Source organism: Chinchilla lanigera, unplaced genomic scaffold, assembly GCF_000276665.1.
Source record: "Chinchilla lanigera isolate Chin_1 unplaced genomic scaffold, ChiLan1.0 scaffold00052, whole genome shotgun sequence".
Classification (NCBI taxonomy): domain Eukaryota; kingdom Metazoa; phylum Chordata; class Mammalia; order Rodentia; family Chinchillidae; genus Chinchilla; species Chinchilla lanigera.
This window is the reverse complement of record NW_004955453.1, coordinates 7,292,887-7,311,929: the sequence shown is the minus strand read 5'-3', so window position 1 is coordinate 7,311,929 and position 19,043 is coordinate 7,292,887. Positions and strand designations below refer to the sequence as shown.

The following is a 19,043-nucleotide window of genomic DNA, read 5'->3' as shown; positions in this document are numbered from 1 at the left end:
AACTAGAGATAATACTAATGTCATATGTGATTAAGTACTTCAAAGTATTGCGGAAGTTTTGAATCAGTGTTTCTTATTAATTGTTGTGACAGACTTGATATAATTCACCTTTTAATCAAAGTAGGTAAAAAAAAAAATAGTGGTTGTCATTATTTGCCCATTTGACCAGAGATAAATATTTCTACCTGACTCTGTTTGGCCCATGCAAGGCTCTACAATGCCATCTTGGGCTCTGGAAAAGAAAAGCTTGCTCTAATCAGATCTGGTCCAAGATGATCCCATGCCCTGGGATGGAGTCAGGAGGCTGCAGTTGAAGACAGTGGGGCATGTAGGGCTGAGGCCTATTCCTCCTTCCTTCCACTGGAGCCCGGTTATGGCAACTCTTGCACTTTTAGTCAGCTGAAGCTCAGCCCTGGTTTTAATGTGCGGTCAGCAAAAATTGCTCAGGCTCTGTTGCAGCAGGCACCATTCCTCTCCCCAGTGCAGGCTGTACACAGGCACATTCTGCAGTCCGTGGCTTCAGAGTTCAGGAAAGGAAGGAGAAGGCCCAGGCTTGGAGTTCTGGAATCTGTTCATCTCCTATCTCAAAAGAAAGTGGGTGTCACATTCAGCATACCGAATAAGGCTGCTGCACCTGAGTGTGCAGGTTGGAGGAAAGGGCTCATGACAATAAAAAATCATGGGGTGAAGATGGAATGGGGGGGCGTCTCATTAAAAGTGCAGTTCTCAGATCCCCAGCTAAGTAATTTAACTCACTAACTTCAGGAGAATCCCAAAAGTCTGTGTCTTTATACTAAAAACAAATGATTCAGATGCAGACAGTCCCAAAATGTTTTTTGTGGAGCTGCCAGGAAGATTAAATGGGCTTTTATATGAAGGCACATTTCACAATGCCCAACACCTGGCAGGTGCACACGTATCATTATGAGTTTTAGGTTAGACGTTACTGTGTCATTATTATTAATGTTGCTTTGTGATTTCATACATATTGCTTAACTACAGGGTTTTTGTTACCTCATTTTAAACAAGTCAACAAAGTAATTGGTTCCTGCAACAGAAGAAAAATAAGTCAAATAGTTTTGTGTTTCTTTCTTCTTTCCTTCAAAATAAATGCACTGAAGTATATTTGCCATTGTACTTCAAAAGAATTCTTTTCATTCCTAGCTTACTGTGTGTTTTTTTATGCTCAATCCTAACATAACCCGTTTTGTAGCTTCTACTAACTTCAAAAAGCACTTCTGCTTAGGACATAAATGGTTAAGGAGATGAACAGTAGATCCACTGAGCATGTCAGATCCAATATTCCTTGATTCTTATAGGCAATGGTTTCCTGTTAAACAATGTACACATTACTTTGGAAGTGTGGGGCTCACCATACTTTGATTTGTTTTGTGTGTGTGTGTGTGTGTGTGTGTGTGTGTGTGTGTTTGAGACAAGGTCTCGCTGTGCAGTTCAGGCTAGCCTTGAGCTCACTTTGTAGCCTAGGCTGGCCTTGAACTCACAATGATCCTCCTGCCTCAGCATCCCGAGTGCTGGGATTACAGGGGTGCACCGCCACGCCTGGCTCATACTTTGAAATAAAATTAGTCTATCAAGACCAGCATTTTAAAACAGTTAAGTAGAATAGAATAAAAAAGTTGATCAGATTTGATCATATGTCATAAAGATGTTAATATTTTTGTGAAATTTATATTTTAGTATATAAATGGGTGTGTATGTGTGTACATATAACTGTATGAGTTGGACTGCATCATAACAGAAAGGTCAAATTTATCTTTAAATATATCCAACTATCTATACATAACCATCATATTCCTGCCAAGCTATGGATTCAGGAAAAAAGTATCTTTTTAGCTGAAATAAGGAAATTTGAGCAATTGCAACTGATGAGCAATCCATAAATAGCTATCCTTTCTGTTTATTCCTCTCCTTCTCCTTTAAGACAGAATATTATGATGTATACCAGGAAAAGGGAGATGAAGGAATTCCAGGCCCACCGGGGCCCAAAGGAGCTCGTGGCCCACAAGGTAAGGAGAAATTTCTTCAAGCCTTTGTCAGTCATTGTTCTTTCCTTCAAGTTAGTTGCTAGCATGCACTTACAGACTTAGGATTTTGAAGGTAGGTGGAGGAAAAGGAGGTCTTTTACTTTTTATGGATTGTTATATTTTCTGCTGTCTCCTAACTTTCACATTTTCACATAAAAATGTAAGCAGTGTGCCATAAAAAATAATTAAATTGTCTTTAAGTAGCAAAGCCTGAAGTTAAAGTTTGCAAGAAGACATTAACGTGGCCAGAAAGCAGGAATAGAATGTGGAAGAGGTTAGCAATCTCAGGGCTGGGGATATAGCTCAGGGCACATGTGCCTGCTTAGAAAGCACAAGGTCCCGAGTTCAATTCCCAGTACCCCCCCAGAAAACATTAGCAATCTCAGGGTAATTACAAATGCAAAAGAATAGAGACACCAAAAAGCTACAGCCTAAACAAATCCACATAAATAATGACAAGGATGGAATAGGGTAAAAGCCATGGTTTTCTGAATCTTAGAACAGTGCTCTCTCCTATGCACTGTGAATTCAAACTGTATTTGCATATGTGCTATCACTTGAAAGGTCTGAAAGTTCTCAAGCAGTAGCTCATCCCTGGCTACCAGGTAGAATTCCTGGGAACTTCAGACTGATCATCTGGACAGAGTCGCATCCCTGGGGCTCTGTCTTAGTTGTTTTCTCATCATAGAGACACAATATTGGACACCTACAGCTTAACTGAGTGGAAGTTTATTTTGGCTCACAGTTCCTGTCCATGGTCCTCCGGTTCCTAGACAGAAATAGCATGGTAGAACAGCCAGGTAGAGGGCAGCTGCTCATCCCATGGCAGCTAGGAAGGAGAGAGAGAGCATGGAGGAGAAGGGGAGGGAGATACCCTTCCATGTCATGCCCCAGTGACCCACTTCTTCCAACCAGACATCACCTTCCAACAGCACATTTAACTCTGATGCATATAGCATCCCCACAATGCAAGCACCTTCCAAAATTCCCACCTCTGAACACATGAGGCTTTTGGAGGATATTCTAGATCTAAACCATAACATTCCACTTCCTGTCCCCAAAAGGCTTTTGATGATCTCTTTATACAACATGCTTTTAGTCCATCTCTAAGAGTTGCCAAAATTGTAACCATTCCAGTATTGCTAAAAAGTCCAACTCCAAAACCTCCCCTAAAAATCAAGGCAAACTCTTAGCTGTGAACACCTAAGAAGATCAAAAAGGAAGTTAAATGCTTACAACATGCAGTAGCATAAGGTAAACAGTCCCACTGCAAAAGGAGGAAATAGGGGAAACAGAATTCTAAACAAAGCAAGACCAGTACCCAAAACAACAAACATGAAATCCAGTAGCTCCATATCTAGCACCTGGGGCAAGTTGTGGCAAGATGTGAAGTCCAAAGGGCTCGTGTGGCCCTGCCCCTAGGGCATTATGGGTTGCAGTCCTCGTGACCTCTCTCTAGGGATGACTCCATTCATTACCTTAAGCTTTCCTCAGTAGACATTCCAAGTTTCTGGCACCTCCAACTTCCTGGGATCTCTACTGTACCTTTAGCTTTAACTCTCACAGCTTCACATGCTGCCATCTGAGAAGCATACTGTCTGACCTTGTCTCGGTTACTTTTCTCTTGTTGCTGGGACAAAATACCTGACGCCCAAAGTGAAGGAAGGAAAGGTTTATTTCACTTACAGTTTGTAGAAGTTTCAGTCCGTACTTGGCAGATTACAAGGCAGACTGGCACATGGCAGAGGGCTATAGCTCCTGGTGCAGAACTCAGCAAAACAACAACCACACACCAGGGGGGAATAGGGGAGGAATGGCCTCAAGCACTCTCTTCCTCTCCCTTACATATGCAAACTATCCACCCCAGGGGTGCAGCTCTCACACCCTTAATCAAACTCTAAAAGCCTGACCCATGGCCACATGAGGCTTTGGGGGGACACACAGACATGAACCATAACAGACCTCCAAGGCTGCCTCCTAAAATCTGAATGGATGCCACCCTGATCCCCCAATTTTTGCATTCTGCATGTCTATAACATCAGTGCCATGTGGATGATGTGAAGGTCTGTTGCCAGCAAGAGCAGTTGTCAGGCCCCCTTGGATCGTGACTGCAGTAGCCTCTAAGTGCCAAGATGGCTGAACTCCAGGAAACATTTTCCTAGTTGGCACTGAATGAGCTGGGTTTCCTGAAGTTCTCTTCTCAAATCAGGTTACTTTGAGCCTGCAAAGGGTAAGGTCTTGCTGATTCCTATTATGCCTTTGAGGTATCTTTCCTAGTGTCCTGGTACAAAGAAGTTGGCTTCTTTTTAAAACTAATCTTTTCATCAAACAAGCTATCCTCAGCCCCAATTTATAGGTCCCAACTTTACAAACACTCCCTTTATAACCATGAGAAAAATTTTTTAAGGTAGGCATGGTGGTGCACACCGTAATCTGAGCACTTGGGAGGCTGAGGCAGGAGGATCACTGTGACTTTGAGGCCAGCCTGGGCTACAGAGTGAGCTCAAGTCCAGCTTGAACTGCACAGCGAGACCCTGTCTCAAAAAAACAAAAAAAAAAAAAAGAAAAATTTTTAAAATTATTCAGCTCTACTTTTTGTTCCTCATTCTCATAGTAGATGTGGTTAGAAGTGTCCAGAAATATCCATGGCACAGCCTGAATGTTGGGCTGCCTTGAAATTTACTCAGGCAGATGAATTAGTCCACTGCTCTCTTAATCTCAAGCTCTAGAAGTCACAGAATGCAGGCAGAATGGAGACAAATTTTCTGCTAAAATGTAATGCATTTGGCCTTTAGTTCAACTGTCCAAGGAATTCTTGTTCCCAACTGAAACCTCCTGAGCCTGGCTTTTACTATCCGTATTATTATCAACATTCTGCTCTTCTAAACTCTGACTAAAATCTTCCGTCAAACTCCGCTTGTAGCATTTGGGGCTTTTCTAGCTCACATTTCCAAACTCCTCCTGTGAACCACTTCCAAAGACTTCTGACCCACATGGCCAGGTAAAGTCACAGCAAAGGCCAAAACCTGGCACCAAAATGTTTCAGTCACCGTCTCATCACTGAGACATAATACTCAACACTGGCAACCAGAAGGAGGAAAGGTTTGTTTTGGCTCATAGTTCCAGTCCATGGTCCACTGATCTAAGGCAGAAACAGCATGGAGGAAGGCCTGGGTAGAGGACAGCTACTCCCATTGCAACCAGGAAGCAGGGAGAGTAGGGAAGAGCCTCCTCTTACCAAACCGCACCTCATAACAGTGCATTCAGCTCTGATGAGTATAACAAGCACCTTCAGGATCCAGTTCTCTTCCGGAAGTTCCACCTCTCAACACATGAGGCTTCGGGGGACATTTAGATCTAAACCATAACAGAATCTGACTTTCTTACGTGGAGGAGGCCTTTGGAGACTGACAGATTGTAAAATCTCCCCCAGATTATTCTAATGTTCGATCAGGAAAAGAATCACTGATCCAGGCAAATTATTAATATAAATGAAATTTGAAATGAAAATTTTACTTAAAGAGTAAAATTTCACAGTGCATTATATATTATAGATACTGACATATCTGTATCTATATATCTGGTATACTTCCTTAAATAACTCATAGAAATATGTATTATTTGATGTAGACCATTACAGCTAGAAGCAATCTGAGATGAAACACAAAGTCAAACTCATGTCTTTGGTATCCCAGTGGTGTTTGCTCTTCTCTCATCTGAACTCCCAACAAAGTGCCAACTATAGAGCAGGCTGGCAGCAAATCTCTGCTGAATTATGTGAAAAAAACCAGGTGGCTTTATTTACTTATGAAGCTCAGATATCTAAGAATATTTCCTCACTGGCTTGTCTAAAAAAGTGACTTTTCCTAATACTTATCCATGTGACAGTGGGGGGAAAATACAAAAATTCTTTTTATATTGATTATTATAATGTCACTCAAGATTTCAAAAATGGACAGGGAAACATTTATTCTTTGTAATGAATTCATTTTATACATTCCCAGGTCCTAGCGGTCTCCCTGGAGTTCCTGGAAGCCGTGGTATGTCCATGTTTTGTGGAATACAAATAGAAATACTATTTGAAAGAGTACACTGCCCTCTGTTCAGTTTGTATTATTTATGTAAGAAGATAAATGTTCTATTAATTGATCTAAATATAGTTCTAGCTTCTTGTTATCTTTGTGACTAATGGTGCAAAAGAAAGCAGAAGTTGATACAAATTGATTCAACAATGCTCTGTTTTACTTGTCAGTGGTTTAAACTAAGTCTAGGAGCCTTATTGACAAGGGAATTTTTGCAGTAACTTTGGGATATGAGTTGGGACCTTGAAATCCAGAGGAGGAACGGAACAGGGAATGATAACGTTACAGTAATTAGGTTGGCTGAAAACAATAGTTTTCATTATGCATCATAAGTTACATAGGATACTTAAATAATACTTGTTCTGTAAAGTTTTAAATTTTAATATGTGAGTAACTCAAATATTTTCCTTTTGAGAAAGGGAGAATGGGATTAGAAATAGGTCTGCAAGGGACCATCAATTACAAGTGTACTGCATTTTTTAAAAGAAAATAAAAAATAAGAAAAAGAAAAAATGACAATAAATCAATACACTGGTTCTTTGCTTTTAATTATATTTTTCCTTATATAATGCAATCTATTAAACTATTTCATAATTTTTATTATTAATTAAAATTAATCAGAGAAAAGAGTAGTGCGTATACTATAATCACACTGTAAAAATGCATAAATGGAAAAAATCATGTGTACCTCTATATACATGGAAAAATGCACATCAAACAATTAACAGTAGGTATCAATTTAAGTTGGAATGAGCAAAAAGACATTTTAGAGGTCTGGCCAAAGATTGAGAGCCCTTAGCAATGAACAGACCCCAATGAGTAGAAAATTGTAAGTTTGGAAACACACATCAATCAGATGATTTGCCTTTATTCTCAAATCATAAGAAATGATCAGGTCTTTCTCCTGCTGGTTTCTCACCCCTTTGGTGGTGGTATAGTTTAACTGTGGGCAGGGCAGCAACTCGAAACTGCTCCCCACTCATATCCTCACACCTGAAGATTATGGTGAGGTTTGTACCATCCGAGTCCTGACGATCTTCCCAGGAGGTGCCTCCCTCCTCTGCCCCACCTCCCCCTTTTAAAATTTTTAATTAAAAAATTTTTGTCTTTTTTTTAACCTTGCAAAAGAAGACTTCATCTCCCTTTGTAATCACAATTATAAAATAACTTCCCTAAACCCAAATTGCTATTGAAAACCAGATAAGGTAATTCTCAGGGAGTGGCAGTCTCATTTCTGCCTAATTGAGCAGTAGCCAATTTCGTTTCGCAGCCAACGCCGTTATGGTGGTGCAAATACAGAGGCCTGAGCTTGGCTTGGCTGGTGGTCGCCTGTTGATTCCGTTGTCCACCATGCAAGCAGAGGTGGTCAGCAATGCTCCCCCGGAGCACTACTGTACCTTGTAGCTCATTAAGGAAAGCAGAAAATAATCATATAGGGTAACTGTATCACACTGTATCTGCTCCAATTACACACAGCAAGAATTCCATAAATGGCCCCTTGTAGGCTGGCAAGAATAGACTCATGTCTTTTTATTTGCTGAAAAATCTGAGCATTAAGTTTAATCAATATTAGTACGTGACATGTCGAGATTAGACAATTGTTGGCCATTATGCAGCCTATAAAATGCTGCCAGTTATCCTCCCACATTTTCTGTCTCATTTTTAAAAAGGCTGTCACTACAAAGTAAGTGATTGGAGGCTAGGGGACAGCAGCTGTTTAATTTTTGTTTTAATTTAGAAATTCTTAGGTGGGCATGGTGGCGCACATCTGTAATCCCAGCACTTGAGAGGCTGAAGCAGGAGGATTGTTGTGGGTTTGAGGCCAGTCTTGGCTAGATAGTGAGGTGTGTTTTTTTTTAATTTTATATGTTTTTATTTTATGGGAAAAAAGTAAAATAAAACAATTTATATTTTTGGTCTTTTTGAGACAGGGTTTCACTACAGAGTTCAGACTGGCCTTGAACTCACTTTGTAGACCAGGCGGGCCTCAAACTTGCAGCGATCCTCCTGCCTCAGCCTCCCGAGTGCTGCGGTTACGGGTGTGCACCACCATACCCAGCTCTGCTCCCTTTTATATCTAAGACAATTGGCAGTAATTAAGTCCAGCTACAACTTTTTGTCCCTTTCAATTAGGGCACTGACTCTAGACTTTAAAAAATGAACAAAATAAAATATGTGGAAGAATATCTCATGAGTCCTTATTAATAAGAAGTGTCTAGTATGCCCCAAACTCCATTCAAATTCCTCAGAACACATCACATAAATCACATGGGCATGGAGTGTTCTGCACTTTGACACACTGTGATCTAATTTCACAAAGCCACAGGTGAAGGAAGCAATAATATTCACATTTCATCTTATATGCATTATGTATTTCTCAATTGTAAAGAAGAATGTATCAGTGTTTCAGCTAAAAAATAGATATACATTGATCAGGAAAGAAGTTAAAATACCACAACTTGTTATTTTCTCCAAGGACCATCGAGGCCTGGCCTTAGAGGAGCCCCCGGATGGCCTGGCTTGAAAGGAAGCAAAGGGGAGCGAGGGACCCCGGGAAAGGACTCAGTGGGGCCTCCCGGGCCGCCAGGCTGTCCTGGCTCACCAGGCCCTGCAGGGTCACCAGGACCTCCAGGATATCCAGGTAACGATGTATTGGGGATGCCTTCGGTGTGCTTTGTCCCAGGACAGCTATGTACAGATCAGGGACAATAAATTCCACGCACTGCTTGGCACGGTCTGTATGGTTGTTATGAGCAATCTTTCCAATGGCGTTTCATGTTAGTAAATACCCGTGAAAGATACTATGGTGCCGGGATGACTGCAAATGCCCCCAAGCCTTCCCCCGAGTTCCTCACAGAGCAGAGTGGGAGGAAGGCAGAGGTGAGGGAGAGAAGCAGACAAGGACAGCTGGTTATCAAATTGGCCTTGGTCCCCTGCAACTGCTTGTTCAGCCCCTCCAGTGTATCTCCCAGAAGCTGTCTCAGGACAGTCTGTCCCAAGGGAAGAAGCAAGAATTTATCACCAGCTCCTGCTTCCCACTGGTTAAGACTTGCCCCACAGGACGGGACTAACCAAACCCACCTCCCAGACACACATGCACATTTTCAAGCAGTGTCTGCATGGCTCCCCACGCCCTGGCATCAGAGGGAAGTCCCAGGATTGCAGACCAGAGTGTGATACGGATCTGAGATGAGATGCTGGCAGGTGAAGTGGGTCCGAGACCACAGAGCGGTGTGGTCTGAAGTGCTCTGCAACTTATGCCAGCTCATACGTGCACTTGATCTTCGTGATCACGTAGATTGGGGTTTTTTCTTTGTAGCAGTCAAGACCTAACCCAGAGCTTACCCATGAAGCTACATCTCCAGGCTTTTTTTATATTTTACTTTTGAAACAGAGTTTCACTAAGTCACTAAGTTGATCAGGCTGGGCTCAAACTTATGATCCCCCTGCCTCAGCCTCCCAGAGTGCTGAAACTGCCATACACCCTGCTCACTGCTGTGTTTCATACCTGTGTCCTAGAAAGGTTCTGTGTTTCGTAGTCCACCCTTCCAAAAGACTTCTTAGGAATCTTTTATATATGAGGGTTTTAAAAATTCATTTCTTTAGAAAAAAAGCCATTTTTTTTTTGTAGTAAATGTGATTCTAAACTTAGAAAATCCAAATGAAAAACATGAAAATTTCTTATTAATGCCTTTAAATGCCTGATTACAGGGAAAAATATTATTTTAGAGCAGAAACAATTTAAAGCATTATCCCATTAGTAAAAAGGTGTGTCCAGGGCCAGGGATATAGCTCAGTAGCACAAGTGCCTTCCTGGCAAGCTCAAGATCCTGAGTTTGATTCCAGGTACAAAAAAAAGAAAGAGAGAGAGAGGGGGGGGGAAGGAAAGAAGGAAGGAAGGAAGGAAGGAAGGAAGGAAGGAAGGAAGGAAGGAAGGAAGGAAGGAAAGAAAGGAAAGAAAGAAAAGAAAGAAAGAAAGAAAGAAAGAAAGAAAGAAAGAAAGAAAGAAAGAAAGAAAGAAAGAAAGAAAGAAAGAAAAGGTATATCCAGGTACAAACTTGTCAGGGTAGGTGGGGACCCATGTGAAAAACACAGCAAAGCTAAACCAAACTAAAACTCTACTCTGCGTCAGGTGTCGTAACAATTTCAAGTTCTAGTCTCTCTGGGGATGTAGGGTTAGCATCTTTGTGGAACAGAGGACAAGGCTGATGTGCAAAAGTATTGCAGCCAGTGAGCACCAAAGCTGGGATCTGACTCCAGGACCTGCAGGAGAGCAGCTCCCGCCCCCAGGAACTCTCTGTCCAGAGGCTCTTGGGCCCAGCCTTCCCTCTCTAAGCAACATCTGTCTGTCCTTCGGGTTGCAGCTTCCAGTCCAATTCCTGGGAGGCTTCACTGAGCCTACCTTCTGCAAGGCCCAAGCCTATCTTGACTGCAGAGTTGTCAGTTTCCCCTGCAGGAAGCCTTTCACATTCAGAGACTGTGTCTTGTTCCCTGCTTGAAGCCCAGTGTGTACTATAAGACTTGGAACAGTTTAAGTACTCAAATTATTTGTTGAATTAGGTATGAAATGACTCTGGAAATGTACTAAATAATACAAAATATGGATGTACATTGGTGAGTATAGTATAAACATACATATAAGTCTCCACTAAGTGTAAAGCTCCCATCAGATTTTACTGCTTAACAATGGCTATCCAAGCATCTTGATGCAGAAAACAGCCAGGTGAAGTGGTACACACATGTATTCCCAGCATTTGGGAGGCTGAAGATTAAGAATTTGAGGCCAGCCTGGGTGACATACTGAGTTCCAAGCCAGAATGGACTACAAAGCAAGACCTTGTCTAGAGAAAAAATGCAGAAAATTAGATCCTAAAATTGGCATTCCTTTCCTAATTGAGCAAACCTAATACAATACATGCCATGCTCTGATGAAATGCTTCCACTGTTACCCTGTTGCTCTGAAATTTAGGGCAGCTAGAAGTACTGCTTATAAATGTTGTCTTCTACCTATATTTGAAATGGCAAGGCCAAACATGAGGTCACAGAGCATATCATACCAGTTTAAGAGAATAATCTGTTTAATGGAACATTGTAGAATGACTTTTAGAGTGAAAAAATTAATTAATGTGCATAAGCAATGAGGGGCCCACATGATCTTGACCCAGAATGTATTTCCTCCTCTGTATGTACTAAGCACCTACAATATACCAGGAAAATACCCACTATCCAAGGTAGAAAGAATGATATTTCATCTTTTGCCTCAAGATGCTAACGGGGTAGTATTGGAATAATTAAAAGCACTGAGTAAGATAACATAGGATGCTTATGTGACAAAAATATCATATAATGATCTTTCAAAGAACAACCACACCTGTATCAGAATACACGCATACACACATCTATGTAATGTGAAGGGAAGAGCTGGTCAGCATGTGTCAGTCTTTTCAGTTGTAGATAGGATTCTAAGGACTCAGCTTCCCATACAAAGATAATAAAAATGCCTATAAAATAATACGTACATGAAAGAATTTGCTAATTGGAAAAAATACACCAAAAATGCCTTTGGTGTTATCTTTTTATAGGTGACATCATCTTTCAGAGTGGTCCACCTGGTGACCGTGGACTGCCAGGCCCACTAGGGTCTCCGGGAATCCCAGGAGTCAACGGGTCCAAAGGTTGGTTCAAGGAATAGTGTTGTTCTATTAGACTAAGCCATCATTCTCACTAACTTTTCCCTCCCAAAGAGCAGCCAGTTAGGGATGGCCTCTTTTCCAGAAGAATTAGCATGTATCTACAAATCAGTGATTCATTTAGCATAGCATAAGGTATTGGATAGCCTACAAGTGAGGGGAGAAACCCTGAAATAGTCAATGTGTTGTGTTAGATTTTTGAAATTTCCTCTGTCAGAATCTCAGCACAAAAACTAATCAGCTATACGTATATTTTTGTTATTAATAAGTATAGTGTCTTAGGTGATTCCCACCACATATAAAAATTTTAAATGTAGCAAATGATTGGATGAATGGAAAATACCTGCTCTCCTGAGGACTCAGTGTGGTTTATAAGTAACACTCACAAACTCTCATTGCAGGCGAACCAGGCCTTCTGTGTGTACAGTGCCCTTATATTCCGGGGCCTCCAGGTCTCCCAGGATTGCCAGGGTTAGATGGTGTCAAAGGAATCCCAGGTATGGACAATGCGTTCACAAGTTTGTGTATAGAAGAGTAAGCTCACTTGGAAACTTAAGAAATGGTATGAAACTGCTAAGATGTCCTGATAAAGTAAGCTGGAGGGAGAGATTTAAAAACATATCTGTGAAAATAAAGTCAGCCCAAATCATGTAAAAGCTGGTAAAATATATTACATTAGTTGAGTACTGCGAACACAGACTCCTACCGGAAACCAGCATGTAACTTCAGTGAAGTAATCATCCTCAACATACACGGCCTTCTTAGTCCATTTTCTTATGTTTCCAATTTTTATAGCGTCATGGGTATGTACAGTATTTCACTTTCGTCTTAAGGATACAAGTGCAATAAGAATTACAACCCCATCCTTGGTTGGGGACAGTATAGGGCGGTGACTGCAGTCAACAGAAGGCGTATTTAAGATGAACATGACTCACTCAGCTACAGCCCATTGTACTGCCCAACATTTAGGCCCTGTCTTAATAAATCCCACTTTTTTGTGAGAAGAAATAAACCAGAATATTTATCTGAAGTCTCAAGATTTTAGAATCTAATATTATCCTAAACCGATTTTTGAAGGGGGAAAAAAAAAACTTCACAGGCCAAATTTCTGAGGACCACATAAGGCCTGCCTCACCCTTCCCTCGGCAACCTCTCTACCAACCACGGTGTTCCAACTCCACGATGTCTACCCGACAAACAGCCCTTCCCTTGGTCACAGGATTGGCCATGGGCAGAACTTGGACGTAGACAAAGTCTCTGTCTGTTGGCTGAGGTCCTCTGTGCTTGCTCCTTGGCTACCGTGGGGCTGTCCTGCGGTACCACACACAGTCTGGGTTCCTCACTGAAGCCCTGGTCTTCCGATATCACTCATTTATTTATCACTTACCAGTGAGAGTACTAGGCTCAACATCTATGAGCCTTCATTATGTTTTCTCACATCAGTCCCACAGTAGGTACTGTCATGAATCCGATCCAACAGACAGGAAGCTGAGGCATAAGGTGATACGGTACTAAGTGGAGGAGCTTGGGCCCAAATGCAGACGTTCTGCTGCAGAGGCATGTTCTTATCCTCTCTCCCTTGCCTGCTGCACTGTCATCTGCCTCCTCAGGAGCTGCCTTTGAGGGGAAATAGCCCAAAGTGCTCCCGGAGGTAGGATGGTCACATTCGCACTAGCTGTAGACATGTGCATGGGCATAGGGTCTTTCTGGAGGCTGAATCTCAGTACAAAATAGAGTTGATGGTGTCGGCTGTGGGCACGTGGCCAGCCAGGGAGGATGTGCACCTGGGCAGGGACCCTCTGCTGCCTTCAGGTCCCATCCACTTCTTGTAAAGGCCTCAACTGGTCTGCAGTGGCCGCCACCGCCTTGGCTCCCGGAGAGGAATGTGAGGCAAAGGTGGGCCGTGGGTGGCCTGTGAGAGAAAGCTGGGCAGACTGAGAGGGAAAGGTGGGCAGAGCGCTCCTCATGCAGCATCGAGGAAGCACCCGTGTCTCTGGGGGAAAATGTTCTACTGAAACAAAAACAGGGAGGGAGAGAGAGAAAGGAGAAAAACGAGGAAAGATTTTAAGTATCTATATATTCCTACACTTCCCTTGAGGCTCACCTCTGGCTTGAGGTGCAAGGATGGACTGACTGCATTACTGTATTTAGTTTCTACACATTTGACATGATAGGTAAGAATCAAAGAAGTTCTGCAATTCACACAATGCTTTGGATTGCTATAAAAATAAATCCTGGGTCAGTATCTTGCAGAAAATAGAATACAGATACACATTTGTTGACTGACTGACCTGAGAACCATCCAAGGGATCATTAAAAGAATCAACTCTCCAGAGATATTTCAATACCCATAATAAATGTATAATTGCACAGCTAAATGCAATTTCACAAGGAAATCCAAAGCCTCAGAAAGTTTTGTGTCCATTTGGCCCTATAGTTAGACTTTAAGAATTTATTATAAAGGAGATAATTATGTCAATTTGGAAAACTAAATATCCAGAGATATTTATCATAGCATTGTTTACAGTAGCTAAAATTTGGGAAAAAAAACACCTTAGTGTCTAAAAACAGCAGTTAACTAAACAAAGATGGTTCATCCACAAAATGGGCTATTATGTAGCTATTTAGAATGAAGCTACAAGCCGGGCGTGGTGGCGCACACCTGTAATCCCAGCACTCGGGAGGCTGAGGCAGGAGGATTGTTCTGAGTTCGAGACAGATTGTTCTGAGTTCGAGACCAGCCTGGGCTACAAAGTGAGCTCAAGGCCAGTCTGAGCTGCATATCGAAACCTTGTCTCAAAAAGACCAAAAAAAAAAAAAAAAAAAAAAGAAGCTACAAATCTATATTTATTGTGTGTAGTGATTTCAAAATTATATATAGTATTTTATATCTTATATATCATATGTATGTAAATATTTGAAGCATTGAAGGACATAAAAGTTTAACTAATATACACCAAAGCTAAACAAACATTACCTTCTGATGGTAGATTTATGGGTGATTTTTATTCTCTTCTTTCTGTGTAATTTTCTTACTATGAGCGTATATTACTTTTAATACTGGAAAAAATAAATGTACGTACCTAAAATTATAAAAATGAGAATGCTAGGAAGCTAAGGTCTAAGCGCTCTCATTTTTTACATAATCTTATTGCAGTATTTACTCCTGTTGTCTGTAGCAGTATATGTTTCATGATAGGAATTGGCTTTCTTCACTCATAAGAAACACCCAATTTTCTTTTTTTTTTTTTCCCCAATTTTCTTCATACACTACATCACTCAGAGTTGGTGTCCACAGCTGATAATGCATTGCTTTGCAGGAGGACAAGGTACAGCTGGTGTGAAAGGAACCCCAGGGTCCCCAGGAAGTGCAGGTGTCCCAGGATTTCCAGTAAGAGTTCATGGTTCTAACGTTCTAGCTTCATTTAAAACACTGAACATCTGAAAATAAGGTCGCACCACACAGAGATTATCACTATGTGTGACAAACAATGTGTTGTTGATTAAGGGGATGAATAAGGAATGAATTAATGAATTTATAAATCATTTTGAATGGTATCAAAGACAAAAAGCAGATAAGTCATTGTCTGGGGCTGAAGGTGGGAATAGAGATGAACAGAAATAGGGGAATGATAGTAATTTGAGTTTTTTTTAACACTGATCATGGTGACTGTAGCATAATTCTGTAAATTTACTATAAATCATTAAATTGCACTCTTTCAAAGGATACATTTTAGGGCACGTAAATTATACCTCAATAAAATAAAGTTGTTAAAAATTAAAATATTGATTATTATAGTGAACCAAAAAGTTATATATATGAATATATATGTAAATATTAAATTGTTCAGAGATGAATGTTAAAATTTGCAAATAATCAACTATTTGAGTGATGATTGTTGTATCACACTGGATTTTATTATTGTGTTTATTGTATCATGTTACACTATTTAACTGAGTTCTTTTCCAGTTTTGGAAGTTAAAAATAAAGCAAAATGAACAAAAGACTTGAAATGATATTTGTGAACAATCCATGTTCACTGAAATTGCACAACACAGACTTCTTTCTCTACTGCCCTAGGGATTCCCAGGTGCTCAGGGAGCTCCAGGACTTAAAGGACAGAAAGGTGAAATACCTCAGCCCCAGGGGCAAGTGGGTACCCCAGGGGATCCTGGGCTCCGAGGGCCACCCGGGAGAAAGGGCCTGGATGGAATTCCTGGAACTCCAGGGGTGAAAGGATTACCCGGACCTAGAGGCAAACCGGTTGGTATTTAGCAGCTTTAACCAAGTTACTCTCCTTATAGATGAAGCGCTCAGAAGTTAACAGAGAAATTTCCTTCCAAAAGATGGTTCATCATTCTAGCTGCAGAATGCGGCATCTGCAAGTTGGCAGCAACTACTCAAGCAAATATTTATAATATTCATATCAAATGAATTTATAAAGAAGCTCAGAAAAATAGGGGAAATTTTTAGTAAATATTTTGAGACTTCATTTTTCAAGTAAAAATAAATGTAGAAATGTGGACAAAGAATATTACGCTCAAATAAAGACAGTAAATGTTTTGCTACTTAAAGTATGTCGATATAAAAAGTAATGAAAAATATTTTAGCTTGTGTAAGTTCGATTCTTTTCACAGGATAAAATTTCTCATATGTCCGATTAAGAGTTAATACCTACCAAATCTATTTTTAAATGTTATGGAGGGCCAGGGATGCAGCTCAGTGGCACAAGCACTTGCCTGGAAAGCCTAAGGTCATGAGTTCGATTCCTGGTACTTAAAAAAAAATTTAAATGCCTCTCAGAATGGGTCTATGGGAAGTTTGCCTCAATTATTCGGTGAAATACCAGTTTCTCCCAAGGTGAATCAATTTATCCAAAAAAAAAGTCTGACCTTGAACAGCTTGGGGAAACTTGGTAGGTAAATTAACAGACTCATTTGCAGACACTATATAATATCATAATATGAATGTGACTCTCCAGCACATATGAATATACGATTTCTGGTAAAGAGCGTTTCCTGGAGCATCTACAGAATCAGAGTTTCTCAGCTCCTACTAAGGCAAACCCCAGGCTGTCAGCTCTGTGGTAGCCTTGCTTAAAGAAGGCCAATGTGTAGAATTCTTTGGATCATTAGTAGTGTTCATATGACTCTCCTACTGGCATCTCACTAGATTTCCTTTTTGAAGTTCCGGTAAAGATGCTCCAGAAATAAGTAAGAGAAAGTCAAAGAGGTTATTTCTTGAGTCAGGTCCTGTTACTCTAAAAAAAAGGAAAAATACCATTTAGCTGCCCCGTGATACTGAACGATGCAAACTTCAGTCAAAGTGTGAGGGACATGCTTGGAAAGAGGATGACTTTGATACTGTCAATCTCAACATCTTTCAAGTGTAGAACTCACTTGCAAAGTTAGTGTACAAATTTCTGAAAAATGGAGTAGACATTTTATGAGAAAAAAATTAATACAGGTAGAATACTGTCTTTGTAATAAAGATACCTGGTGCAAACTACAAACTATGTAAATAAAGGCTTGCTGTGCTAGTTTCATTTTAGAAATGTAGCGTGAATGTCACCTCAAAAGCCATTTGAACTGTTGATCAATTTGAACTAATTTTAGTGGTTATTATTATACTGGAGACATGTCCCGTCGGGCATCTTAAGTGGGACTCAAGACAGTTGTGATTCATACAATATTGCTGAATTCTAATATTGCACAAAACAGCGGAAGCCTTTAATGCTCTTATTTTAGTAACAAGTCCCATCTAATGCCAACTGCTTTTTAATTCAAGAGCTTCTCTGTGACAGCCTAACTGCTTTTCATATTGGAGTGAAATGAGCCTGTAATAGGGAAACTCTGGAATGAAACACCATGCAAACATATTCCTATTGTCACAGGCCCTGAGTGGTGAGAAGGGGAATCAGGGCCCTCTGGGAGATCCTGGCCCCGCTGGGCCCCCAGGACCTGCAGGACCAGCTGGACCACCTGGCTATGGACCCCAGGGAGAGCCGGGTCCAAAGGGCACCCAAGGAGTTCCTGGAGCCCTGGGACTGCCTGGAAAAGCCGGTTGGTTAGTTTTCTTTCCAGTCCTGTTTTCCTGTGGGTGGATGCTTCTCAGAGCTAATAAAGCTCCTTCAAGACTGAGGAATATATGTACATAAACTTGTTCCTAACAAGTACAATATGTCAACTCATAGACACTGGAAGAGGATATATAGAATATGTCAGAGAAAATCTACCTTTACCTATTACTGAGCAATTCAGCTAAGACTTCCTAGGACAGAATATATCTATACTTATATAAATATATGGAATGTTAGGTCTTAAGAGTTAAGTGGAAGTCAATTATGATCCACCAAGGGGAAGCAAAACCAAGAACTTAATCTAATCTTGACAAGCCTTTTCTAGGCCTCAAGATCCCAATAATACTATGGCAAATTTGTTATTTTTGCTCTGTAACTCAGTAGGCATGTTATAACCAAAATTTAAAGTATCTAAAATAAAAGAAGAAAAATTGTCTGGTAATAGTTTCAAAGCCTAGGCAACTTTTGGTATCCACAGGTACTGAACACAGTCCTGTATTCAGGAGAAACCACATCCTTAATATTTGTGGCTGAAAGCAATACATTACTGAGAATTTAATAATATCACCATGGCCATTTGTTTACCTCTGAAGTCACTGTTTTCTTTTTCTTTTTTGTATGTTAAAGAGAAAAAACTAACAAAACAACGAAAATGAAGACAAAAACAAAAACAACACAGAAACACCAAAAATGATACTTGGCCTCAAAACAAAAATGATAGGAATTAACAATGGTTGCTACACTATAAAGTCACCTTAAAGGACACAACCCAATAAATTCATGGTGTCCAAATCATGTTAGTGTCATTTGTAAACATTTTTTAGTATACATCTCCATAGTATTTACGTGTATGTTATAAAGTGAATACACTATTTCTGTCCATATATATATAGCTTGTTTTATAATTATATATAGTTTATAATACATAATTATATATACTATATTACATAAAATTATTGTAATAATCTTATTATATAATGTACAATATATAATGATAAAATGCATTATAATTAGTAATAACATGTTATAACATATAATATATAGATATACTTATTAACTTTTTTATGCCCTACTTTAGAGGCTCTTATTCTAATCCAGGGATTACCAAACTAATCTCACAATCCAATTTAGCCCAGTAACTGGTCT

The 19,043-nt window shown here is 40.3% G+C and overlaps 1 protein-coding gene across 1 annotated transcript in view; it reads left to right on the top strand.

The window, feature by feature from the left end:
* Col4a3 (collagen, type IV, alpha 3 (Goodpasture antigen)) overlaps positions 1 to 19,043 on the top strand; it is a 90,137-nt gene that overhangs the window by 39,485 nt on the left and 31,609 nt on the right. The window contains exons 21-28 of the mRNA XM_005395714.1: positions 1,943 to 2,027; positions 6,050 to 6,085; positions 8,604 to 8,768; positions 11,710 to 11,802; positions 12,219 to 12,314; positions 15,138 to 15,208; positions 15,899 to 16,081; positions 17,712 to 17,880. Coding sequence (XP_005395771.1) covers positions 1,943 to 2,027; positions 6,050 to 6,085; positions 8,604 to 8,768; positions 11,710 to 11,802; positions 12,219 to 12,314; positions 15,138 to 15,208; positions 15,899 to 16,081; positions 17,712 to 17,880 — 898 coding nt within the window. The remainder of the gene's footprint in view (positions 1 to 1,942; positions 2,028 to 6,049; positions 6,086 to 8,603; positions 8,769 to 11,709; positions 11,803 to 12,218; positions 12,315 to 15,137; positions 15,209 to 15,898; positions 16,082 to 17,711; positions 17,881 to 19,043) is intronic.